The 26345-nt window shown below is 52.8% G+C and overlaps 2 protein-coding genes across 7 annotated transcripts; one reads left to right on the top strand and one right to left on the bottom strand.

Moving 5' to 3' along the window:
• Positions 1-1413: 1413 nt before the first annotated feature.
• On the top strand, positions 1414-2752 carry C1H16orf92 (chromosome 1 C16orf92 homolog). 2 transcript variants are annotated; one of them, XM_006977094.4, is made up of 4 exons: positions 1414-1513; positions 1963-2121; positions 2192-2279; positions 2376-2752. In XM_006977094.4, the coding sequence occupies exons 1-4, from the start codon at positions 1444-1446 to the stop codon at positions 2395-2397; spliced, it is 339 nt and encodes a 112-aa protein (XP_006977156.1). In that variant the 5' UTR covers positions 1414-1443; the 3' UTR covers positions 2398-2752. The 2 variants fall into 2 exon arrangements, with proteins under 2 accessions (XP_006977156.1, XP_076408735.1); XM_076552620.1 differs by having other exon boundaries at positions 1427-1473.
• Tlcd3b (TLC domain containing 3B) lies at positions 2748-26343 on the bottom strand. 5 transcript variants are annotated; one of them, XM_015995950.3, is made up of 7 exons: positions 25974-26343; positions 16700-16836; positions 13411-13537; positions 8426-8509; positions 5729-5963; positions 4298-4393; positions 2748-3772 (listed from the first exon to the last, which is right to left on the bottom strand). In XM_015995950.3, exons 3-7 carry the CDS (start codon positions 13533-13535, stop codon positions 3485-3487), a joined length of 828 nt encoding a protein of 275 aa, XP_015851436.1. In that variant the 5' UTR covers positions 13536-13537; positions 16700-16836; positions 25974-26343; the 3' UTR covers positions 2748-3484. The 5 variants fall into 5 exon arrangements, with proteins under 5 accessions (XP_015851436.1, XP_076408673.1, XP_076408663.1 ...); XM_076552558.1 differs by lacking the exon at positions 25974-26343 and adding an exon at positions 20453-20712 and having other exon boundaries at positions 13398-13537; XM_076552548.1 differs by lacking the exon at positions 25974-26343 and adding an exon at positions 20453-20712.
• Positions 26344-26345: the final 2 nt, after the last annotated feature.

The raw sequence follows: 26345 nt of genomic DNA, 5'->3' as shown, positions 1-26345 counted from the left end.
CAGAGCCCTGGGATTTTGAGGTGTGCACCCCCTGCCTAGTTCTCTAGGTGTTTTTGTTCAGAAAATAAAAGCTGAGCCAGATACAGTGGCGCACACCTTTAATCCCAGCACTCAGGAGGCACTGAGAGGCAGATCTCTGTGAGTTCCAGGCCAGTCTGGTCTACAGAGAGAGCTCCAGGATAGCCAGGGCTACATGGTGAGACCCTGACTCAAAAAAACAAATTAAAAAAAAAAAGAAAAGAAACGCCGATTGTGGCAAGGTTGTTATGTGGGTTAACAGGTGGGTTGATGCGGGAAAGACCGAATCCTTTAAGGAGGAGCCACCTAGGGGGCAAGTGGAGTAACAGAGTAGCTAGGAGTCTGTGTAACAAGCGCAGGGAGGCACCGGCGCAATCAAGGAGACCCTGAAGTGTCCTTGGCCCGAGTGGGCTGGAATACATTTGTGATAGACAGGCCTAACTGCCAATCAGAGGCGAGCTACCTCTTACAACTCGAGATAGGGCCTGTGTAGTGCAAGTCGCAATTAGGAAGTGCCACCAGGAGGACTGTGGGAACTAGAGGGGAGAGACAGGGATGTGGGGGTGTGGCGTGGTGTTGGGGGCGCACACATGCCACCAGTGCCACCAAAGGCGAAACCGAGTTTCGGTGAGGCGAGTAAACTAGGTTCTTTGAATGGCCCAAAGACTAGCCTTGGAATAAGCTGGGGGAGTTCCTACGACTCCCGACCGCCAGTCCCGAGAGAGGAGCCTGCCTGCCGCACCCGGTGTGACCTGTGGGAGAGATGATGGCGCGGTCGGACGAACACTGCTGCCACCTGGTGGGAAAGACTGCTATTTCTCTTGGTCCTCATCTCCGTGCTCTTCCGTCTCGGCTAAGACCAAGTCTGGAGATGGATGGATGCAGACCCCTGGGTCTGGGGACAGAGGGCAAAGGGAAGCCCCAGATGGAAAGATGCACACCCCTGGGAAGTGGAGAGCCTCAGCGCACCTCTCTCCCCTGCACATTGGTTGCTCCTCCCTCTTAGAGCTTCTGCAAATTCCATGAGCCAATCTGTGCAAATTCCTTGGCGTTTTAATAAGCATTCAATAAACAACAGTTGTGGTTGAGCCAAAGGACAACTGGAGACGCGTAGCCCGCTTCACCTCCTAAACATAGCCGCTGCACAAATAAACTGTCGCATAGTCCCAGCTCCGTCCTGGGACACAAATGCTCAATCGGCTGAACCCAAGGCCTTGGCCTTGTGTGTGTTGAGCAAAAGCTCTACCCCTGAGCTACACCCCTGGACCCCACCGCTATTGCTGTTATTTTCAGTGTCATCCTCGAGGATGAGGCTCAGTGGCCTCTTCTGCGCCAGGAACTGGAAACCCCCCACAGGCAGGCTCCTGGAATGGCTCTGGCCTGTGACATCATAGAATCCTACACATTCATAGTAGCGGAGAGGTTATGAAGCTGAGGCAATGGGTGCCTGTATGGGTGTGCATGTGGATGGCTGGGTTGGGGACCATAGAAACAGGTGGGAAGCTGGGCTCAGGAATGGTAGGAATAAAAGAGGCTTGAGAATAAGGAGGAAGCTTGGCTGTGAGCAGGAGGCCAGCCCAGCCCCAGACCTTTCCATCTCCCTCCCCTCCCTCTTTCTTATCTCCTTTCCTTTTCCCTTCCCTCTCTCCCTCCATTTCATTTTACTGTATTGTTTTCAGGCAAAGCTTCACTCACTCTGTCACCCAGGCTGACTGAAGCTCACCATGCAGCCCAAACGGACTTCACACTTGCACCCTTCGCTTCCCAAGGGGTAGAATCAGAGCCGTGAGCCAAGGCTGGCCTTTCTCTCTCATTCTGCCTCTGTGTCTTAGCCTCCCTGTCTCAGACAGCTCAGCCAGCCCAGGGGACAAGACAAGCCGGCCTCTTGGGGTGGGCGCAATGGGTCTTCAGGGCTCCGCTCACACACTTTGCTTTGGCTCCTAGCGCCCAGAAGAGACGGCATCGAGGCCTCGATACCAGGAGCCAACTCCCGGCTCTTCGTAGACAGGCCTGACTTCTTTGATTACCCAGACTCAGACCAAGCTAGTCTTGCTGCTGTGGCCCAGTTTATTGGAGAGAAACCTGTGACCTTTGTTAGGACAGGTATGAACCAGCTTGATGGAGGGACCTCCCTCATGGCAGGGCCTGGCAGAAATGTGCTCTTGTCTGTCAGGTTCTGGCCCTGGGCTCTTCCAGCACATCCTGCTGGGCGCATTGGTGGTGGCCTTCTTCCTCTTCCTTTTCCAGTTCTGCATGCACGTGTGAGTCCCGTGCCCATGCCCCACGTGCTACCCCGCCCCTTCCAGAGGACCCAAGTCTCCTATAGGCCTTCCTCATTTGATTCCCACACTTCTCAGGAGCTTCCAGAAAGGGGCCTAAGGAGCCGGACAGGAGCCCTGGACCCTGCTGTGTGCCACACGTCTACCACGTCTTCTGTTGAGGATAAAAAAAGACGGTGCCTCCGTCCTTCCTGACTGCACAGTGGCCCTCAATGTGGCCATCCACCCCCCACCACCTCCTTCTTCCTTGACTGCCCAGTGACCCTCTTATGTATGGCCATTCACACCTCCCCTTCCTCCCAGGCTGCCCAGTGATCCTCTGTGTGGCCATCTACCCCACACCCCCATCTCCTCCTTCCTCCCTCACTGCTCAGTGGCTCTCTATATAATCATCCATCCCCTTACCTCCTCCCTCCCCAGCCCCCAAAAAACTGGACCCAAGGGTCTTGCTGGCGTTCACGAAGATCGTCTTTATTAGCGGTCTGTAAAAGCACCTCCCAGGGTCTGTGACCCCAGACTGGAGGAAGCCGTGAGAGGTCTGTAGCACCAGGGACAAGCCAGGGCCCGAGGGCAAAATGTGCAGCCTAACAGAAGGGGCTGGTGCCCGTGCCTGCCCCCAGGGTTGCTCAGCACTGGGGGGGTTGTAGGGGAGCAGTCACCTCCCTCCCCGCACCCCAACAAATTAGAGATAGGCGAATAAATAAATAAGGTTCCTCAGATTGGTCTCCAGAGGAAGGAGCTGTGGGGGTCGCCTGCCTTCTCATGGCCCACATGGGATGAGTTAGGGTGTCTTCCTTCTCCCAGGTGATGGGGAGCAGAGAGGAGCTTGCAGCAGCAGAGCTGGGATGTCCTTGGCGGCGGGGCCACCCCCCCGTGTCCCTCGACTCCGTGGTCCCACTGAGCCCAGCTCTCCAGACCTCGGCACACTGTCTGACACACTCTCTTCCCTTCATTTTGTTAGCACAGAGGCCGGGAGGGGCTCTTCATCCGGGTCCTCTCTCTCCCTGCCCTTCCAGTCATCCGCCCTCAGCTCCTGAGGGTGTTTTGCTGCTCCCTGTTCTGAGTCCTTCTGTCTTGGGGCTGTCAAGGCAAGGGACTCCTGGCTCTCACCCCCCCACACCCCCCCACTGGCCCCAAAGCTCTGTCTCCACGGGGGGCTGGGGAGGGGGGGTTCCCAGGCCCCAGCCTCAGTCCTGAGTCTGACAAGGAGAGGGTGGTGGGGAACCCCGGGGTCGGAAGAGGCGGCAGGCCCCGCGGCAAATGAGGAAGAACCAGTAGAGCTGGGGTGCCAGGAGCAGCGCGGCGCCCAGGTTGACGTGGGCCGGGATGGCCAGGGGCACTGAGAGCAGAGGCAGACCGGCGTGGCGCCCGTAGGTCCAGTACAGGTAGGGGAAGAGCAGCACCCGGCAGCACAGGAAGCTGAGCAGCATCAGGGCGCCGTTCACCTTGTGCAGCAACGTGTGCTGCTGCTTGTACTGTGGACAGAGCAGCGTGGCAGGGAAGGGAGGGCCCGGGGACCCGCAGGGCCCGGGGACCCGCAGGTTCCCACAACTGCCTCCCCTCCACCCGGCCTGTGGCTCCTCCCACACCGACCACTGCACCTGGACAGTGCTCTTTTTCTTATTTTTGCTTTTTTTGTTTTGTTTTCGAGACAGGGTTTCTCTGTGTAGCTTTGGAGCCTGTCCTGAAACTCACTCTGTAGACCAGGCTGGCCTTGAACTCACAGAGATCGACCTGCTTCTGCCTCCCAAGTGCTGGGATTAGAGGCGTTCATCACCATCACCGCCCGGCCTTATTCTTGCTTTTTGAGGCAGATTCTCACTACGTAGCCCAGGCTAGTCTCCAAATCCTGATCCTCCTGCCTCAGCCTTCCCAGGGCTAGTGTTTTAGCCACACACTACCATGCTGAAAGGTTGCATGGTCTTTAAAGAATTCCCAAAAGGCCCCAGACATGTCCGCCCCACTTCCACACGCCCATCGACCCTCGGATCTGCTCTCACCTGGATGAGGATCTTGCCCAGGCAGACGAAGGGAGTGCTGACCTCGGCCATCAACATGCAGCCTAGAAAGAAATCTCCCTTGCCCTGTCGCCACACCTAGGGGAAAAGGCAAGAGCCTAAGGAGGGGTGTCTGCGTGCCTTGCTCGCATCACCTTCAGAGATGCTTTCTCTCCCCACCCGCGTGTGTATGTGTGTGTGTGTGTGTGTGTGTGTGTGTGTGTGCATGTAAAGGCCAGAGGTCAGTTTCCTCAATTGCTCTGGATCTTATTGGTTTGAGGCGGAATCTCTCACTGACCTGGAGCTCACTCATTTGGCCAGAGAGCCCCAGAAATTCTACTTTCACTTCCCCAGAGCTGGGATTAAGCACACACCACCCAGCCCAGCTTTTCAAGAAGAGCCAGGTGCTTGTGCTTACAGAGCAGTCACTGTATCAACTGAGCTGTCTCCCAGCCCTATTCCCAGTCACTGTATCAACTGAGCCATCTCCTGCTCTATTCCCAGTCACTATCAACTGAGCCTTCTCCTCGGTTCTATTCCCAGTCACTGTATCAACTGAGCCGTCTCCCGGTTCTATTCCCAGTCACTGTATCAACTGAGCCATCTCCTGCTCTATTCCCAGTCACTATCAACTGAGCCTTCTCCTCGGTTCTATTCCCAGTCACTGTATCAACTGAGCCATCTCCTGACTCTATTCCCAGTCACTGTATCAACTGAGCCGTCTCCCGGCCCTATTCCCAAACCCATTCCCTTTTTGAGACAGGGTTTCTCTGTGTAGCCAGAGACTGTCCTGGAACTCACTCTGTAGACCAGGTTGGCCTGGAACTCAGAGATCCACCTGCCCCTGCCTCCCGAGTGTTGGGATTTAAGCTTCGATTTAAGGTGTACGCCACCACCGCCCAGCTTCTCCTCCCTCCTCCCCTTTTTTTAAAGGCAAGAGTCTCATGTACCCAGACTGGCTTCAAACCCACTGTGTAGCAGAGGATGATTTTAACCCTCATTATCTTCTTGCTTCCATCTCAAGTGCTAGGATTACAAATGGGCTACCATTCTGGCCTTACAAAGTGCTGGGGATTAAACCCGGGGCTCCACACATGCTGGGGAAACATTCTACCAGCTGAGCTACACCCTCTGTCCAGAGACACACTTAGTCCTGGGTTCCGAGTACTCATGACACTGACTAAGAGGAGCACTGCCTCTTTTACAGTCCCTCGGAGTAAGAAGGCATGCCTCACACCACAAAGGAAGGACAGCCTAGAGACACATACCCAGTGCTCTACAGCACCCCAGACTGACGTACCTCTTGGGTAGAATGCCGCTCTGGAAACCCACCCCAAGACCCGCTTCCCCAGGACCTCCACACCGCAGTGCTGGTGTGCTGGGGAGAAGCAGCTTTTCATGCCCACCCCTCGCCCTCCTGGAGGGAGGACTCACCACCGAGAGCGGGAAGCACACCAGCACCATGGCCGCATGGTGGAGTACCATGAGGAACTCCTTGTGCAGGTAGCCACGCACCACGGCCCAGGTGCCGCCCAGGGCTCTGGACGTCCCGTCTTCCCCTCCATGACCTTTAACCTGGTGCTTGTGCCAGTGGCAGAGGAACATGGCGTAGATGTCATAGATGAAGTAGGGCACTGCAAACTGCGTGTAGGCCGAAGACAGCCAGTGCCTGTAGGGAAGGGAGAGAGGAGGAGCATGTGGACAGGTCCTAGGCAGCAGCCTCCAGGCCAGGATGCTCCAGGGGGAACGAGTTAGGTCCCAAGGGGGCTCTCATAACAACCCCGAGTCTTGAGTTTTGGATGCCAGAATTGAAAGGGTGGCGTGTGAGGAACCACCCAAGGCCAGGCAGTCTCACAGCTCCTGAGGTTCGGGCTGGATTCAAGCCAGGCAAACCTCACAACCTACCGTGTCTCTGTCTCTTTCTCCCTAAGTGTCTCTACCTCTCACCCCTCCCTCCCTCCATCCCTCCAACCACCCCTCCATCCACCCTTGTAGGGAGAGGAGACCAGGACGCTGCAGATCGTGAACAGCGATGGAAGCGAGCTGCAGAGAGGTACAAAGATACCCCCCACCCCGTTAGGCACCAGTGAGGAACTTCCAAGCACTGTAGAGGTCCTGCGACCCAGCACCAGCTGACGTGACAGCTCATCACATGCCAGGCACTACGCTGCTACTTAACTCTTTCCACGGCAGCAACTTGTGCCCTTCTCCTGAATCCCTGTGTCACGGAGAGGCTAAGCAGCGCGGCCAAGGAATAACCACAGAAGTCCTTGCCATCAGCCCCACTGTCTCAAGAAGGGCCGAGAGGGGCTGGAGCCGGTCCCTAGTGAAGCGGAGGGGCTGTCGCTGCAGCTGGCCTTCGCTCTGAGGTGGTGCGTCTATTGTTAGCTCAGGTATGGCCAGCAGGAAAGAGAAAATGCTGAGCAAAGATGCCAAGAGCAGAGAAAGTTCTGCAGACTTTGGAGTAAACAAATACGGGAAGCACCAGAACACGCCACGCTGCGCTTTTTTCCCTGAGTCAGCGGAGAGGCTTTCTCAAGTCCAGAAATCCTCCTCAGGCAGGCCTGAGGTGGGGGTGGGAGACAGAAAAGCCCAGAAGGAGCAGAGCAAAAGCCAACCCAGCTGGCCACCATACACCAGTGCGGGTGCTGGGGAGGGGAGGGGGGAGAACTGGGGGTACAGGCCAGCTGGGGATGGGGTGAGCACAGAGACAGCAGTAGCTTTCCCAGGCTGACTGGCCTGGAAGGGGAGAAGCAGCCCACTCTCAAAGGGATCCACATTGCAGTGGTGTAAGGGAATGTGGCCCGGACTCAGAAAGGGGGGACAGGGGAGAGGCACTGGCTAGAGACAGAGAAAAGAAACACAGACAGGACCCATCCACCCCCAAAGAAGGCTCAGAACCTGCCTAGGGATTTGGTGGAAGAATGGTACCCATAGGACTCTGGGCCATGGGGGAACCAGAGGGACTCAGGCCCCTGGGCTGACAAGTGAGGTATCAGATCCCATCTCTACTCTGTCAGCAATTAGGTGCTCAGAAGCAAGAACAGCTGCTGCCCCCAGATTAGCCCTGACCCTCCCACCTTACCTGAGGATTAAATGGGGAACCGGGTCAAGACCGGACTAGGGGGTGGGAATCCAAGAGCCAAAAGGTGGCCTCAAGGTAAAAGGAGTTAAGGAGGAAACGCCTGGTGCCCAGGCTCCTTTTGGACCCTCTGACTGGGGAAGGGGTTGGGAGAGGGCAACGGGCAGTCAGGTCATGGGAAGGATCCTGAGACTTAAACCCCTGCCTCACGGAGTCAAGAACCATCCTAGGCACTTAACACACTCAATCCCTCCATGTAGAAGCCCTTCGGGGGAAGGATGTGACCTCACTCTAGGTCCTAGGAACTCACTCGTGGGAAAAGAAGAGACAAATAGACACCAGAAGGCAGATGGAGACCAGGGTCACCCAGACAATGTCCCCTGAGGCTCAAAGGACACCACACAAGGGCAGGAGAGCCCGAGGCTGTGAGTGAGGGGTGCCCTGAGCACACAGCAAACTTGGAGCAGCCCCGAGCCAGCTAAACACGAGCTGGTCAGCACCACGGACAGGGCCGGGTTCCCTCCCTCCGCCTCCTGCCCCACCTCTCCAGCCTGGGCCTTTTTGGCAAGCGCCAAACACTGCAGTTGCTGCCAGTGCCAAACTTTGGCCTCTTCACCCCCAACCCCCACTGCTTGACCCTCAGTGGCCTTGTTTGTGGTCTCTTCTCCCCTGGGCAAAGAGCTGAGGCTAGACACTTGGATTCCAGAAGGAGTTGGGAGGTGAGCCTGGCATGGTGAGGAGACACTCAGCAAGGAACTGGATGGAAACAGAGTCTGAGGGATGCAAGAGTTGGTTGACATTCAGAACCTATGCCAAGAGGCCAGGAAGCTGACCGGGAATCCCTCTGAGGCGTTTCTTTGAGGCCCACCCCTGCTCCCTTGCTTCTGACCTTTAGGACAGGGTAGGATAAATTTATCCCTGGTCTTGAGTTGCAGTCAATCACATGAACTTGCTTGGGTCCAAGTCCAGGGACCACTACAGGTCTGGGGGATCCTGGGTCCCACACACCCACTGCTGGGGCTGGGCAGAGATGGCCCTGGGGCACTTACTGGTCATCAATGATGTGCTTGCAGGAGGTGGAGACTATGTAGCCAGCTGTGGAGGCCATGATGGCTTGGACAGAGGACACCAGCCTAGGGAGAGAGAGGAAGGAGTGGACATTCGGTGTGGACTTCCATTTCTCCTCTTCCTACTACAGTCCCTGTGCTTTGGATCCTGTACTCCTGAGGACCATTCCTCACCAGCTTCCGCCCAGGCCATGCTTCCCCAATGCCGCTCTCAGCTAAGCCATGCTTAGCTGAGGTTCCCTCAGTTCCCGCCTCTCCAAGCCGCCTTCCTTCCCAGTGGGTGACAGTTGAGTCTCCTTCCCTCCAGGACTCCAGGGAGATCATTCTGAGGTGAGCCAGTCCTGGGAATGGCTGACCGTGAGGTCTTTCTCTGGGGAGGGAGGAAAGGCACCCACGAGGGCCAAGGGAGTCCCCAGTCGCTCCTGCACCACTTGGCTACCCAGTCACTATGCTGCTCACACCTACAGTAACTGGCCCCATGGTGACCCCAAGCTCCCCCCACCACTTTCCCACTGTTTTCTTGGTTGTCACCACGGACCTCTTCCTGATGGCCCTATTCTAGGGATGCACAAGTCTCACCATCTACTTCTCTGGGCCCTGACGTGCATGCAAACACTGGCCCTGAAAACCACGCTCTCGCCCCTGACTTGTTCCCTGGCATCTTGTGGGACTGTTTGGTCACATGCTGGCCTGCTCCGAGAGGGTGGGAGGGTGACAGGGGGAAGCAAGAAGATCAAGCCGAGTAGGTAGACCAGATGGCTGGGTTTCAATGAGGTCTCCGGGGAAGGTGAGGTCCAAGGAGGGAAGGAAGCTTGCTTATCTACCTCCCCACTGCTACAGAGCCCAGGGAGGTGCTGGGGCCCCTTCCTCATGAAGCCTGTTGGGGGGAGAGGGACTGAACTCAGGGAAGGCATGCCATTTACCTGGCGGAGACAATGACCGCGTCGGCCTCCTCCCAGCGCAGCTGGGGCAGCCTCTGGAGCGTGTTCTTGGACAGGAGGAAGAGTCCGGGGAACACCACCCCCCCAGCCACCATTGGGGTGAGCATGGTGACTTGGACCCAGGCAGGGAGACCGGAGGGGCCGGAAAGGACAAGAAGGCCAAAGTGAGGGAGTTAGAGGTGGGGAAGGGATTGCCAAGCCAGAGGAGGAGAGAGAGAGAGAGAGAGAGGGAAGGGGAGGCACAAAGGGGCCAGGGCGGGGACAGGATGGGACAAGGGGACCAGTCCAGGGCAAGGGAGAAAGGGACTTCAGTGAGGCTGGAGACACAGAAAGAAAGCCAGCTAGGCAGAGTGGGGGGAAGGGGGGGAGAACGTCAGTGAGAGGGATGGGAAGGATGACCAAGGAAGGACCTGGTGTGAGAGACCAAGGAGAGGGGACAGGAGGAGGAGGAGGAAGAGGATGCAGTTGGGGGAGGGGAAGGAGAGCCGCGGCAGGTGGGGGGGGGCCTTACGTGGAGAGGCTGGGAGGGCCCGAGGAGGCGGGGTGGGGGACGGTGGTGCCAGCCCCGAAAAAAGGGAGGGAGGGAAGGGCCGAGGCGAGCCGAGGAGCAGCTGGGCAAGTGGTCACCAGCCGCCACTGCTCCCCTGCCACCGCAGGCCACCACCGCCTCCTCTTGCTGCGGCCACAGCCCCGATGCCCTGTGCAGACGCTGCACATGGCATTATAGAGTGGGTGCCCAGCCCCCTGCCCCCTCTGTGAGGAGGGGGAGGGGGAGGGGAAGCCGCCAGCTTAGGGAGGGGGGGAGGAGGGGAGGGAGAGGATGGCACCGACCAGACACCAAGAAACCGGACCTGCAGCAGGCTTTGTCTCCCATGCAGCTCTGAGCCACAGCAGCGGCTGCGACAGAGATGGGGGGGGGGGGACGGGGAAAGAGGGAGGGGGAGGCCCTTAAAGAGACAGCAGCTGCAGCGCAGGGGGCTGCTGGGGACAAGGGCTAGGGGAGGGACCGGCTCTTCTCTTGGGGGTTCTGAGCCCCCTTTCCCCGTCAGCACTTTGAAAATGTCTGGTGTTTCCTTCTGCCAATGCTTATAAACATCAACGTGTGTCCCTCAGTGGCCTGCAGGGACCTCAGCTATGGGGTGCCCACTCCAGCTGAGAGGGTTCCCTGGGGAAGGCAGCCCCAGTGGGTGGTGCCTCTCGCTTTCCCTGAAGGGAACACAGAAGGTGTGGATAGGAACAAAACCGTCCCACAGTGTCCTTCAGACCCAGAGGGCCCCCCCTTCACCAGTCAGGAGGAGTGGAAACTAACAGGCACCAGGCACCTCCCGTGAGCGCCACCTCACTCTGCCCTGTGTCCTTGCCTCACCGTGTGACAGCACCAGGCAGCGATGCCCGTCCACTTTCTAGAGGTCAGGAAATGGTCCCGAGGTGTGAGCCGACATCCCCAGGGTCAGAAAGTTAAGGAATGATGTTAAGAGGGCTAAGGGGGAAGAAGAGGATCGATGTCAGAGCCCCTGGCAGCGTGGGCTTGAGCACTGGCCCTGGGCTAAAAGGCGCAGTGGCTCATCGTGGACAGGACACTCAGGAGATGGGAAGCAGGAGGGTCCCACGGGGAAGCCAGCTTGGGCTACAGAGGAAGTGCCAGCCTCGGGGACAGCGGAAGGAGAGTGAGCCTCAAGAAGAGGATGCTGCCTTGAAAACCCACGTGGCCCCACAGAAGCCGGCGCCCTTCACTGGGCTGCATGGCCTCCTGGATCCCCTTCTCCTGCTGCCTTGGCTCCCTTTCCTGGGCCACTCCTCAGAACAGTCTTGCTTATGAGTGAGGAAGAGCCTGGGGGTTGATTGATTCAACCCCCTCTTTAATCCAAGGGGAAGCACAGCCAGTGCTTTGGCCAGGGTAGCTTAGGCCGAAGCCCACAGCTGCTCCTCACTCTTACGTGGCCTTCTTGGAGCTCTGCCTTTCCCCAAACCAACAGTCCTTCAGACTTGTGTAGTATGGGGCCTGACATCCTAACACTGTAGTGTGGGTTTCCAACTGGCCCTGAGTACTGACAACTGACCTTCCCAGCCCTCTGCCGACTCCCTGTGCTCCCCCCCCCCCCCCCCCGAGGAAGGGCTGATTTGCTATTTTGTGCTTCCCTCTGGTGGCAGTTTGTGGGAATGGCTGAGGGAAGTCTTGGGGCAGGCAGAGGTCGGAGTCAGTGGTGGAGACCATGGTAGACCTGGAGATTTCATCTAAGAGAAAGAGGCTCGCCCTCCTGGGTTTTACTACAGTCTGGGCACAGAACAAGGAGATTTATGTCCATGTTCCTTTGATCTTCTAGGCTCGGGGAAGGAGAAACCAAAGCTTAGAAGTTTAAAACAAACTTGCCAAGATGACATAGCTCTCTGCGCATTAGTAAAGCGGGATTTCCAGCCTCTGTCTGCTCCACTCCAGGAAGAGGCAAAGACAAAAACAGCGGTCGGTCGGTGTACAGGAGGCAGCGGCAGGCAGGTGCCTGGGAGTTCCAGGCCAACCTGCTCTACACAGCAGCTTCCAGGCTAGCCAGGGCTACACAGGGAGATCCTGTCAGATGAGAGACGGACCTAGCCTAGCCTGAGCTGCTAGTGTAGAGGGATTGGCTGGTGGTCCCAGTACTTGGAAGACGGGAGCAGGAGACTCACCAAGAGTAACAGAATAAAACAAAAACAGCCAAACCTGAAAAAAGTTACAAGACAGCCTGGGCTGCAGAGTGAGACCCTACCTCAACACACGTGCACGCGCGCGCGCACACGCACACACGCGCGCACACACACACACACACCACACCATACAAACAAAACAAAACAGAAAATGAAGAAAAGTGTGAAAGGCACTAAGTTGGGATGATGTCCTGGTATGAAAACTCCTGACTGAGGGCCATAGACCTGGTCAAGGGACTGTGGGCTAACTGTGGACAGTGCAGATTAAAACAGAGTGAGACAGGGGGCTTTGGGGTGTGTGCTTTTGATTTGCTCTCTCTGCTACGAATTTACACAGACACCTTGGTAAATTCTGCCCCTAGGGACTGGAGCTACAGCTCAGTGGTTGTCTAGCATTTCAGAGGCTCTGTGCTCCATCCTCAGCATTGAAAAGAAAAGAAATACCCAAGCATTGACTTCTTCACACCCCTCTCCTAGCTATGCCCTGGCAGGCAGATTCCTGGGAGTTCCAGGCCAACCTGGTCTGTACAGCAGGTTGCAGGCTAGCCAGGGCTACACAGGGAGATCCTGTCAGATGAGAGACGGACCTAGACTAGCCTGAGCCCACAAACACGTTTGCCCAGTACGGTGTTGCCAGCAGAAGATACTATCTCCTTAAATTGTAGTCTGAATTGTCAGTGAAAAGGCAACCCATTTCAGTCCAGCGAGATGGCTCAGTACGTGAAGGTGCTTGTTGTCAAGCTTGATGACCGAGTCCAATCCCTGGAAGCCACATGGAGGAAGGAGAGAACCAACTCCTGCAAGGTGTCCTCTGGCCTCCACATATGAGGCATGGCATGTGCACCCCCTCCAACTAAATGGAAACAACTCTGAACATAAAAACTATTAGCTGATTTCACATAAGCACTTGGCTGCTGGCACTTGGGAGACGGAGACAGGAAAATCCCTGGTCTGAGGCTGGGTTGTGCTACAAAGCGAAGCTGAAGCTCCATCTCAGGGAGAAAAGACTGGGATGCAGTCAGATGTGAGCACCTGCCTGCCTCACACAGGTCCTGGCTTGGGCTCACATGTTGGCTCTGTGATGCCTTGCTGGAGCCAGGCCACCTCTGATTTCACTGGGTGTCCTGTGAGTCCATGGCCCCTAGACTCTCATTCACATGATCCACGTATGTCTCCGTGGAAAAAAGAATTGTTCTTAAACCCATTTCCAAATGAGGGACCTGAACCCTGGAGAGTCAGTGACTTGCGAAACCCAGCCCCACCCACACTCCATGCATCCTCCTCTGAGTCCACTCCAGCTCCTCGAGGTGACCCCAGGAAAGGTAGCCCACCTTCCCATCTTACTTTGACGCCACCAAAACAGCCTCTTGCCTCTCCATCTGCAGGTTGGTTTGGTTCTGAAGCCCCCAACAGAGGCCAGCAAAGCACAGCGGGAAGAAAGCACACCCCAGCAGGAAGAGCAGAGCCATGTCTGTGTGCAGGACAGAAAATACGGCCATGAAAACAACACTCCAGACACGTCCCCCCACCCCCCAACTACGGTCACTGCAGAGACACAATGGCCCATGAGACGAGCTCCTCTGTAGTCACTGAATCACCAGGCATACCTGTAGTCTAATTTCTTTTGGACCCTTAGTGTGCTTTTTGTTTTATCTAAGACTTTCCACGTAGGCTGGCTTTGAACTCCTAATCATCCTGTCTCAGCTACCTAAGATCTGAGAGTGCAAACCTGTACCACCACTCTTGGCCTTTATTCCACTTTCACATTTATCCAGGGCAACTGGACCTACTACGTGTTTGATTTGTGTGTTTGTTCCTTGGAGGTAGGGTCTCATGTAGCTCAGGCTAGCCCTGAAATTGCTATGTAGTCCAAGCTGGTCTTGAACTCCTTGTACTCCACATCCACTTCCTCAATGCTGTGGTTAAGGTGTGCATCAACACACCTTACTGCTTTAAGCCCAGTTCAGATTATTTCAGTTTTTCCTATAACCCTGGAGCTGGTGTATACACTCCCAGAACTTATTACATTTTAGCTTTTCATGGTAGCACAGAGCAGCAATCCCAGAACTCGGGGGAGGGGGGGGGCTGAGGAAGAAGAATCACAAGTTGGGGAGCATCATGGGCTACATAGCAAGACCCTGTCCCCAGAAACAAAGCAGAGGGCGGGAGAGATGGTTGTGGTTAAGAGCACTGGCTGCTCTTGCAAAGGACCTGGGTTTGATTCCCAGCACCCTTGTGGTGGCTCACAGCAGCTGTAACTCCAGTTACAAGGGACCTCTTCTGGCCTCCTTGGGCACTGCATGTACATGCAAGCAAAACACACCCAAATACATAAAATAATTTTTTTCAGACAGGGTCTCTCTCTGTAGCCTGGCTGTCCTGGAACTCACTACATAGACCAGGCTGGCCTCAAAATTACACAGAGATCTGCCTGCCTCTGCCTCCCAGTGCTGGGATTAAAGGCCTACACCACCATGATTGGCTAATAAATCTTAAAAAAAAAAAAAAAAAAAAGGGCACTTGCCTAGCATGTGTGAGGCCCTGGGTTCAATCTTTTGGACGCACACACAGGGGTGGGCTGAGAGGAAGCGGGAAGTGAGGCAGGGAAGAAAATAAAAAAAAAAGAGAAAACTCCACAACCAATCCCTCTTTCCCTTCACCTAACGGTGCACGCGTTTCTCAGCACTAGCCCAGCCCAGCCTCTGCAGATACACACCCAGGTCTGCCTTGTCTGTCTCTCAGACTCGTCACCGGCCTCACCTCTCTGGGACGAAAGTGGGAGGGCAGGGGAGAGGCTGATGTTTCTCCTCAGCCACAAGCTTGGAAAGAGGAAGGGAGGGGGTGTTCAGATTGTCAAAATACTTGGAATTTTAAAACAACACGAAAAGAAGGAAACTTTTGAAAGATTATTATCCCATAAAAATAAAAAAGAAATAGAAACCCTGGAATGCACATCTTTATATATTATTTTTGCCTGAAAAAGCCAAGGAGGAGAGGAGTCGAGGAGGCCGGGAGCCATGGAGGGAGTTGTACCCTGCCATCCTGCATCCTTTGGGTGGCTTTCAAGTGTCCTTCCCACCACAGAAGGAAGGTGCGAGATTGCCCCCCAGGGGCAGTTAGCCAGGCAGGAACACCAGCCTCCCATTGGTGCGCTGGTCACTCTGCGGCCCTTCCATTGGCCAGTCTCTGGACACAGTGCCCTCTCATTCGTTTCTGTTCTTGAGGAAAGGGGTGAGGTGTTCTGTTGCCTTAGGTTGAACTGACCAATTAGAATTTGTTGATGATTTGATAGACAGTTACATTTCAGGGGCTGAGCAAGAAAGCAAGAGCAGAGATCCGTCCCGGCAAGTCACCGATTTGGAAAGCTGCAACACCTGATAAAGTTGACAATTTCAGGGTTGGGAGGGTCTGCATCTCAAAATCAGATGCTACAGGTAATCAGAGAACGTGTAACGTGGCGGGGTGGTGTGCCCAAGTCCCATGTAGTCATAATACTTTTTTTTTTTGAGACATGGTTGCTCTTGTAGCCCAGGTTGGCCTTGAACTCATTGTATGGCTAAAAATGAACTTTTGTTTTGTTTTGTTTTTGTTTTTGTTTTTGTTTTTCTAGACAGGGTCTCTCTGTAGCTTTGGAACCTGTCCCGGAACTCACTTTATAGACCAGGCTGGCCTAGAACTCACAGAGATCCGCCTGTCTCTGCCTCCGGAGTGCTGGGATTAAAGGTCTGAGCCACCACCACCTGGCTGGCCTTGAACTCCTGATCCTCTTGCTTCCACCTCCCAAGTGCTAAGATTACCGAAGGACATTACTATATCTGGCCTTATACAGCATAGAACCCAGGACTTAACGCATGCCTGGCAAAGCACGTTACGACTGAACTACATCTCCAGCACCCAAGACCCTGTCTCTCAAAGTAAAAGTAGGATCTGGAAACATGACTCAGTGGTAGAACCCTTCCTAATATTCGTAAGACTCTATGTTCTCTCTACCAAAGGAGAAAACCAACAAATAAAACACATGCACCTGCTGTAGTTCCAAAACTTAGAGCGCTGAAGCAGCAGATCACAAATTCTAGGCTAGCCTGTGCTACGGAGAAACCCTGCCCCCAAAACCCTCAAGCCAAACCAGACCGACCAGGGTTGGGGGTTGGGGGGGGGTAGTAAGCAGCCTGCTGCGTGGCTTCATCGTTGTGATGTGACTGACTAAAACCCACAAGAGCATTTAGCTTGGGGAAAGGTGTGAGCAGGAGATCCCAGAGAACCCTCTGAAGTGTGGGAATGCAATGTGTACATGTGGGTGTATGATTAGACACCACTAAACATTTGTTTGTTTGTTTGTTTGTTTCTGATTTTTCAAGACACGGTCTCACTCTGTAGCTCTGGCTGGCCTGGAACTCACAGAGATCCACCTGCCTCAGCCTCCCAAGTGCTGGGATTAAAGGTGAGCTCCCCAACCGCCAGTGATTTGTTGGTTTCTATAATATTATTCAGATGTAGAAGACAGAGTCTGAAGGAATGGAAAGGGGGTTTGTTTGCTGGCTTGTTTTTGATGTTTGGGTCCTGGTGACTGAACCCATGACAGAGCCGTCTCAGTGCCCTGGGACAGCTGTTTTCTTCCGGACATGTAGCTTACCCTGAAATGTAGGGCCAGGAGCTGGGGTGGTCAGAACCTGAGTTTCACTGGAACCTTCTAGACTCTTCTACAGTTCTTTCTTTCATTGTCAGAGTCTTCTTGTCTTCACTGAACAGCCCGCAGGTGCACAGCGGTGTCTGAGATGTGAAAGACAGGGGAACACAAAGCTCACTACAGTTTCAGTGACCACAGAAATAGGTTTCATGATGCAGTTCTCTACCCATGTGCTCTGCTGCCAGATTACCCCCAGTCCAGTTAACTTTCTCACAGTACCGATGTCCCTTCTGTGCCGTGTACTGGGATTTTTTTTTCCTACAGTCCCTGCCAAATACAGTTCATGATTTTGCAACCTACCAGTGGGTAATGACCCACTTAGGAAAATCTGGGCTTATTGCAATCCTCAACATTTTTTTTTTCATAACTACACCCCTAAGGTGCCTTTCATACTTTCCCCTAATCTATGCCTATAAGGAATTTTTTTAAAAAGACTTATTTATTTATTTAATGTACATTTGGGTTTTGCCTGCATGTGTGTCTGTATGAGGGAGTCAGAGGCCCTGTCACTGGACTTTCATAAAGTTGTGAACTGACATGTGGGTGCTGGGAATTGAACCTGGGTCCTTTAGAAGAGCAGCCAGTGCTCTTAACTGCTGAGCCATCTCTCCAGCCCCAAGGAAAATTTAAAAGCATATGTATACTGTATATCTGTTTATATGTATGTGTGTACTTCAAAAAAGATTAAATCGGCTTTTTTGTACACGAAGAATCAAGTTTCACCGAGTGTGGTGGTTCACCGCTGTGGTCCGGAACACTGAGAAGACTGAGACAGGAGCATTGAAAGGTTGATACCAGCCTGGGTCACATAGTGAGAACTTGTCTCAGAAACACAAGGGCCAGTGAGATGGCTCAGTGGATAAAACGGTTTTGCCACGAAAGCCTCGTGACCTTATTTGATCCTCAGAACCGATGTAAAATAGAAGAAAAGAGGTAACCCCATCGTGCTGTTCCCTGATGCCACCATGGCATGAGTGTCCACAGTAATAACCAATAAAAGCAAATTTGTTAAAAAGAACCAACTGGGTGGTGGCGCACACCTTTAATTCCAGCACTCGGGAGGCAGAGGCAGGTGAATCTCTGTGAGTTTAAGGCCAGCCTGGTCTACAGAGTGAGTTCCAGGACAGGCTCCAAAAGTTACACAGAGAAACCCTGTCTCGAAAACAAACAAACAAACAAAACAACAACAACAAAAGAACCTAAAGAAAATAGCTAGAGAGGGAGGGGGAAGGGGAGGAGTAAACGAGGGTGAATATGATCAAAGATTCTAAGTGACATGCAGATACGTGTGAAACCCATCACTACCTACAGTGAATACATGCCGGTAAAAAACCAGAGCCTTTTCACGGAGACACTGCTGCCCATTGAAACACACAGGACACCACCATGACGCTCGGGTTCTGAGCCACTCATGGTCCTGACAATATCGGTTCAAGCTGGGTGGCTTATATCCCCAGCACAGGGGAGGCTGAGGAAAGAGGATTGTCATGAGTTTCAGGCCACTGTTTGAGACATAGTTGGATCCAGGTCAGTCTGTGCTGCAGATTGAGACTCTGTCCTCTTCCTAAGTAAATAACAAAGAAATAAGCAATACACACAACTTTAATCCCAGCGCTCAGGACCCAAGATGTTTGTTTGCTTACTTGCTTTATTCCTTCCTCTCCTTTTAACCTTTACTGGATGCCAGGCATAATCTAAATTCTTAAATATGGAAGCTGGAGAGATGGCTCAGTAGTTAAGGGCACTGACTGCATTTCCAGAGGACTGGGTTCAACTCCCAGCGCCCACATGGCAGCTAATAACTGTCTCCAACTCAAGATCTGACACCCTCACACAGACATACATGCAGGCAAAATACCAATGCAATTTTTTAAAAAAAATTCTTAAATATGTATCTACTGTCCTAACAGTTCCCCCAGAGAGATGCTCCCCCATCCTCTGCACAGAAAAGCTGTGTGACGTGCTCCAGGTTGTGTGTTTATTACTAGTAAGTAGTTCCTGGCATAGCTGGGAGTTATTGTTTGTTTGGGGTAGGTTGTTCATTTTTGTTTTGTTTTAAGACAATTCCTGCCTGGAACTCATAGAAGTCTGCCTATCTCAGCTTCCCAGTGCCAGGATTAAAAGTATGTACTACTACACTTTACACTCCGTCTTTGGTTTTTGTTTGTTTGTTTTGTTTTAAGATTTATTTGTGTGGGTGCTGCAGAGATGGCTCAGTGGTTAAGAGCACTGGCTGCTCTTCCTGAGGAACCAGATTTGATTCCCAGCACTCACATGGCAGCTCACAACTGTCTGTGACTCCAGTTCTAGGGGATCTGGCATCCTCACACAGACATGCAGGCAAAACACCAATGCACATAAAATAAAAATAAATAAATTATTTAAAAAAAGAAACATTTCTTGGGAGGCAGAGGCAGGCAGATCTCTGTGAGTTCGAGGCCAGCTTGGTCTATAGAATGAGTTCCAGGACAGCCAGAGCTGTTACACAAAGAAACCCTATCTCAAAAAAAAAAAAAAAAAAAGAGTGTGTGTGTGTGTGTGTGCGCGCGCGCGCGCGCGCGCGCGCGCGCGCAAGCCAATGTACAAGTCTTTATGCACCACATGAATATGTGCATGCAAGAGCCTGTAGATGCCAGACAGCGCCCCAGACCCCTGGGAACTGCACTTACAGGGGGTTGTGAGCCACCATTTTCTTCTTTGAGACAAAGTTGCAACTGTCTGTGATTGGCTTTGAACTTGCTATTTAGTAAATTCCAGATCTCTCTCATGTGTGCCAACAGGTCTGCCTTCACAGCTGGAGTCTGAGCCTCAGGCTGTGGATTCCGGAGTACAATCTTGTAACCTCCAAAGAGGAAGCTTTAACCCTGGTGAAATGTAATGACGGGCTGGAGAGATGGCTCAGCGGTTAGAGCGCAGGCTGCTTTTCCCAGGTCCTGGTTTCCAGCATCTGCACAGTGGCAGCTTACAACTGCCTGTAACTGCAGTTCCAAAGGACCCCATTCCCTCTTCCGGCCTCCACAGGCTCTGGGTACCAGGCAGTGCATATACATGTGGGCAAAATACCCATACCATAAAAATTGTAATAAACATATTTTAAAAATGGAATGCCAGGCCAGGCAGTGGTGGCACACGCTTTTGATCCCAGCACTTGGGAGGTAGAGGCAGGCGGATTTCTGACCAGCCTGGTCTGCAGAGAGAGTTCCAAGGCTGCACAGAAAATCCTTGTTCAAAAAACAAATCAAAACAAAAACATTGTAAGTGACAGGACTTGACTGTGCTGGCCAGAGTCCATCGCTGCTCTGTCCAATCTGGAAGCTAAAGAAAAGAAAACAGCTGGCAGTGGTGGCGGACACCTTAAATTCCAGCATTTGGGAGGCAGAGGCAGGAAGATCTCCAAGTTCGAGGCCAGCCTGGTCTACAGAGTGAGTTTCAGGACAGCCAGGGCTACACAAAGAAACCCTGTCTCAAAAAACCAAAAAAAAAAAAAAGATGAGGGACTGAATCTGGCAGTAGAGGTGCTGCTCAGGCCGTCGAAGAAAGAGGGTCACTCTAAGATGAATTTTAGACCCTCCGGCAGCAGCAGGGGGAACAGTTTCTGTGAACTGAACAGCGAACGGGCGTGCAAAGGCGTATTTATTGATTATTACACAAGGTGTTTTTGGGTCAAACAAGGTCCTCATACGAAGCCCCTGAGCTGACCTGTGTGTTTTGTGAAGGAAGACATCAGACCCTGCAACCTCAGTCTTCACTGTGTCCCGCTGGCAGTGCCCGATAAGGCAAGACCTCCAGGTGTGCCCTCATCGTCCTGTGACCAAAGCCATGCAAAGGCTGTAAAACTCCCCCAGAAAAACAGCTCTGCAGATAACAGGAAACAATCCCTTTTCTACAATGATTTCTTTAAGGTCAAAGTACTTCTAGGAAACAACTCTTCATTCTGATGTTTACCCTAGATACAGTGTAAACAGCTACTTCATTCTGATGTTTACCCTAGATACAATGATTCTACTCATTTTTCCTCTACGAAAGGGCAACTTCTTCTCGGCTACAGCAGAAGTGTGGAAAGGGGCCAGGGTGGTGGCTCACACCGGTAACCCCAGCCCTTGGCAGGCTGAGTGAACAAGATCGTTGTGGATTCAAAACCATCCCGGGCTACATAGCAAGACCCTGTCTCCAAACAAGAGAGAAGGAGAGGACAGGACGGGAGACACACAGTGGGTGAAAGCACTTGCCTCTGAAGCTACTGCCTGCTCTCCAGATCCCACACCCCGGTGAAAGAAGAGCATCGACCCCCCAAAGTTGTCCTCTGCCTTCCACACCATGGCACAGGCTCCTGTACACGCACACAAACCATACACGTACATGGTGACAATAACGTGGGTTTTGTTCTGTTCTGTTTTGTTTTTTTTAAAGGGCCTAAACAAGCAAAAGTGTAGAAAGGGAACTGGGAGAAAAATATTATATTTGAACAGGCATGTGTGTCTTGGAGTGTGTGTGTGTGTGTGTGTGTGTGTGTGTGTGTCTTGGAGTGTGTGTGTCTTGGAGTGTGTGTGTGTGTGTGTGTGTGTCTTGGAGTGTGTGTGTGTCTTGGAGTGTGTGTGTGTGTGTCTTGGAGTGTGTGTGTGTGTGTGTCTTGGAGTGTATGTGTGTGTGTGTGTGTGTGTGTGTCTTGGAGTGTGTGTGTGTCTTGGAGTGTGTGTGTGTGTGTGTGTGTGTGTCTTGGAGTGTATGTGTGTGTGTGTGTGTGTGTGTGTGTGTGTGTCTTGGAGTGTATGTGTGTGTGTGTGTGTCTGTGTGTGTGTGTGTGTGTGTGTCTTGGAGTGTATGTGTGTGTGTTCTTGCTGAACTGGCATGCCACCTAAAATAAACTCAAGATGGTGTACCCTCCACCCACTGCTGCCGTCCACGTGTTCTAGAAGTCTCTGGGAGCAGCCACCAGCCTGGGACTGCAACCAGGAAGGTTTTTAGCCACTGGACATAGCCTGCGAAGAGGTGACTTCTTCCCTGTCCTTCCCTCCCTCAGCCTGGCTCACCGGGGAAGGCTCCCACCCCTGCCCGGCTCTCCCACCCCTGCAGACCTGTCAGCAGGGTCCTCTGGGGCTGGGGTGTACCATTTCCTGTTGCTTTGAGCTCCCTTGTCCAACGGCTCCCAGGCTCATTCTCAGGACCCGGGGCGGGCGGATGGCAGATGGTTGAGTATGCGGGTGTGATGTCCCCAAGGTCGTAAATAAGTAGCCACCGAGCAGCTTGTGGTGTCTGTTTCCCACCTAACACTCTGGCCCGGTGCCGGGCATTCATTATTTAGTTCTTTCGTTTGTACCTGTCCTGAGTTCATACGGTGCCAAGCAGGTCTGGTCCTCCCCTTTCTCCTCACCCCAGAAAAAGCTGAGCTGTACAGGCTGTGAGATGGACACAGACAACCCCAGATCCACTAATCTGTTCTTCCACGGCTTGTCCGTGTGATCTTGGCATCGTTTCAGAACCTTGCTGGGCCTCTGTCATATTGCCTGGGTCTGAATCCTGGTTTTGCCGCTCCCTTGCCAGGAACAGCTGTGTGACTCAATCCCCCTGAGCCTTGGAATGCTTATGTGCAAGTGGGGACACTAGCAGGAACTCTGCTAAGGGCTTCTGGGAAGGATTCAAAAAGGTAGGCATAAAGTACAGTTCCTATACCAGATCTCACTGTGGTAGTCATTAATGACTGTCCGATTATTTGTTTTCTATGGGACTTGGGATTAAGTCCCAAGAGTCTTGTGCATGTCTTGAAAATAGTCTACCATTGAGCCACCCTGCTCCCAGCCTGTGAGACAGGGTTTTATATGTAGCCCAGACTATTCTCAAACTAAGGATCCTCCTGTCTTACCTCCCATGTTCTGGGACCAGAGGTATGAGAGCCGGCCGACTTGGCCCAGGGCAGGTCGCAAATGCAGCTTCTTCATCCCCCATGATAAGGGCCTTTCATCTTCTTTTTTGTGTTTATTTGCTTTGAGACAGGGTTTCTCTGCATAGCCCTGGCTGTCCTGGAACTCACTCTGTAGACCAGGCTGGCCTTGAACTCAGAGTTCACCTGCCTCTGCCTCCTGAGTGCTAAGAGAAAAGGCGTGGCCCACCACAGTCTGTGGCTTTCATTTTCATATTAGGGATGCTGAGAAAACTCTCTCTCTGTAGTGTGTGTGTGTGTGTGTGTGTGTGTGTGTGTGTGTGTGTGTGTGATGCATCCACACTATAGCATGTGTGTGTGGAAATCAGAGGAGTCCATTCCTTCCTCCCACCTTTACATGGCTTTTGGGGGTTGAATTCAGTTCATCAGACATGGGTATACCTGCTGAGCCATCTTGCCAGCCCAGGAGCCTTTTCTTAATATCTAGAAGCCAATGTTGTCTGATAGCCAATAGAGGGGTTGAAATTATTAGATCAAAATGATCCTTCTCAGGGTCATATCTGAGCCTGCCAAAGCTTCTTTCACCTGCTGGTCCCTCTGGATCTCTCAGCCAGCCCATGATGCTGGGGAACATGGTATCCTTTTCTCACTTTTCTGGGTCAGTTCAACACTATCGTATCTGACACCCCCAGCTTTGAACTTCAGGTAGCATGAGCATGGCAGCTATTGGCTATGGCAAAGTCAGCGTCTCCCTACCTCCTACTGCTGGTATAATGTGAGTAGAAGGGAGGCCGTGGCAAAGTGAGGCACAGATATCATCCCTCCTATTGGCTTGTCTGGGACACTGTCTGCCCTCCTACACTCTGGAGGAGCCAATGGTAGGAACAGAGTTCCATCAGCAGTGAGTCTGGCCACTGCAGAGCATGGGTGAGGCTGGGGCCGTGCCAAGGCTCACATCTGTCTGTTGGAAGGGGCTGAAGATGGGGGTGGCGGTGGGGGTGGAGCGTGCATCATTAGAGACCTTTTCTACAGTGGAGATGGAAACTGGCCTCATCCTGGTCCTTGAGACTCAGAAAAAAAAAGAATCTCAAGGAGGCAATCTGATACTGCTTCAAGTCAACAATGCTGACATCAGGGACTAGCTGAGCACGCATTCTGTGCTCAAAGTCATCTCTGAGAAGGCTAGAGGGGCCGTAAGGAATGGCTGGGCCCCTGGCAATGTGACTGAAGGCTCAAAGGGGATTCAGGACCCAGAGGCTCTTGTGTGACAAAACTTTTTTCCTGGGGAAACACACACACACACACAAACACACACACACACACACACACACACACACACACACACACACACACACACACACGATCTACTCACCCCAGATAGGCAGCCTAGGAAAGACCAAAGTACGGATACCACCAAGGTCCAACTTGGTGAACCAATAAGTTTTGCTGGGGTTACTTAACAGGAATATGGGTGAGGGGTTATGTACAGGAGCAGGAATGACTCACAGACAGCTGCATCACCAAAGCCCACCCCAGGTGAGGTGACGGCTCACAAAAACTGAGAACCTGGAGCTCACTGCACAGCCTGCAGGCAGCTCGAAAGGTTGGAGAGTGTCCTTCCCACGTGACTCAGTTGGCCTAAGTCTAAAGGATCTTTACAGCGTGTCTTGTCTAAGAGGAACTCTCAGCATTTATTGCTTACCCTGGCAGGTAGAGGCCTGGTGAATCTGGTCAGACTCAGGGACTTCCTGAAGCTATTTTGAGTTGTTTACCTTCCGGCTTAAGGAGCTTCCCTGAAGGGTGGAATGTTTCAGTCTTGGAGGAAACTGCACAATAGGGCACAGACTCGGACAATTTCTTTTCTTTCTTTCTTTTCTTTTTTGGTTTTTAGAGACAGTTTCTCTGTGTGACAGCCTTAGCTTAGCCGTCTGGGAACTCACTCTGTAGACCAGGTTGGCCTGAGCTCACAGAGATCTGCTAGCCTCTGCCTCCTGAGCCCTGGGATCAAAGTCCAGCGCCACCACCTGACAATTTCTGTAGCTTTCTTGTGGTGGAAAAAAGCCCATGGGAGCCAGGCATAGTGGCGGCACACACCTTTAATCCCAGTTCAAGGCCAACCTGGTCTACATATCCAGGGCAGCCCAGAGCTATATAGTGAGAGTCTGGAGAAATAAAATAAAATAAAAAGTAAATGAAAAATTTTAAAAAAAAAGGAAATCCGGGAAAGCAGCTGTTGTAAGTACATCACGGGAGGGAAGAGATGCAGGTGTGTGGTGGCACTGTATCCCAGGCCTCCACAGGAGGTGTGTCTCTGTGTGTGCACACGCATGTGCACACTTTTGCACCCAGAAGGTTAGGAGTGACTCGGGGAAGCTGAGCACATTGGAAGCCAAGGGAACGGGTGCCAGAAAACACTTCATCAGCAAGTAGAGTCGGATATGGACCTGAGTGGTTTATCGAGTCAGTGGATATTGTTTTCTGGGTGGTCCCAAGGCCAAGTGCTAGAGCTTGGAAACAAATCAGGAGAAGCAGCCCAGCACTAGCTGTCTGACCCAGGGCCAGGCAGACATGGCGACATTCAGCACCCTGGGATGAGGCTGAAGAGGGCAGAACCCAAGGCAGCAACTACTGCCTGAAGTGTGCAGCAAGACCCTGAAAGGACAAAGCCAAGCACTGGCCTGGGGGATGAGGAAGGAGTTTAAGAGAAAGAAAGGGAAGGATGTTCTAGGCAGAGGGAACAGCGTCTCAAAGGCCTCAGAGCTGAGACTCTGGGCATGGCTCAGCATCCCTTCAGTACATCTTACATGGGGCACTGAAAGAATTGATCGGCACAAAACCGTATCTATTTATATATGTATGCCCTGTCCTCCAATAGAATGTCAGCAGGAGGGAAGTAAATTGGCTTTATTCTTGGAGCTGTGGAGGGAAGCCAGAGGATGCTGAGTAGATGACGTGGAGTCTGCTAACGCTGTGTTTTATCTTGCAGTCAGTGGGTTATGGTGATTCAGCATAGAATAAGAACAGGACCAGGTGTGAGGCATGGCACTCAGGAGGCTGAGGACCTGCTGTGAGGCCCAGACCAAGCTACACTACATAGTGTGAGTTTCAGGCCAGCCTGGGTTACAGAACGAGACCTTGTCTTAGTAAACAAAACATGAACGAAGGAAAGAAAAAAATGCAAAAAGCTGGGCGCGGGAGAAGGGGGGAGGACTAAAGCTGGTGAAGTGAAACGGGCTGAAAGACATTTGGTATTTCCATAAAATTAACGAGGAGCCTGGCAGGGAGGAAAGGGGTAGGCCTTGGGGATGAGGAACCTGGGGATTAGTATCTCCCCTCACTTACAAGCTTTTGTCTTGAGACTCGGTTACCATTTAGTCAGAGCATCTGTCCTTTTCATGGGACCAGGGGAGTTAATCCTTCTTTGCCCCTCTCCAGAAAATAAAGTTTAGAAACACAGTATGGATGAGGCAGGCAGTTCCCCCTCTGCAGAAGAGGGAGTGGACCCAGCCTGCCTCCTCCGGCATCCAGCATCTAACGAACACCCTTCCTGGGCCAGCGGTGGCGAGAATTCGCTGTTTCCCTCTAGTTCCGGAGGGAAAGCCAGGATGGTGGCGATGACCTAGGGTAAGTGGTCCAAGAAGGCAGAGCCGGTACAGTGAGGCGGGAATAGAGAGTTTGGGTCTCTGCGGCCGCCGTAGAGGCAGCACTGCGGTC

The sequence above is a fragment of the Peromyscus maniculatus genome, chromosome 1, assembly GCF_049852395.1.
Source record: "Peromyscus maniculatus bairdii isolate BWxNUB_F1_BW_parent chromosome 1, HU_Pman_BW_mat_3.1, whole genome shotgun sequence".
NCBI classification, from domain to species: domain Eukaryota; kingdom Metazoa; phylum Chordata; class Mammalia; order Rodentia; family Cricetidae; genus Peromyscus; species Peromyscus maniculatus.
This window is presented reverse-complemented; position numbering and strand designations above follow the sequence as displayed.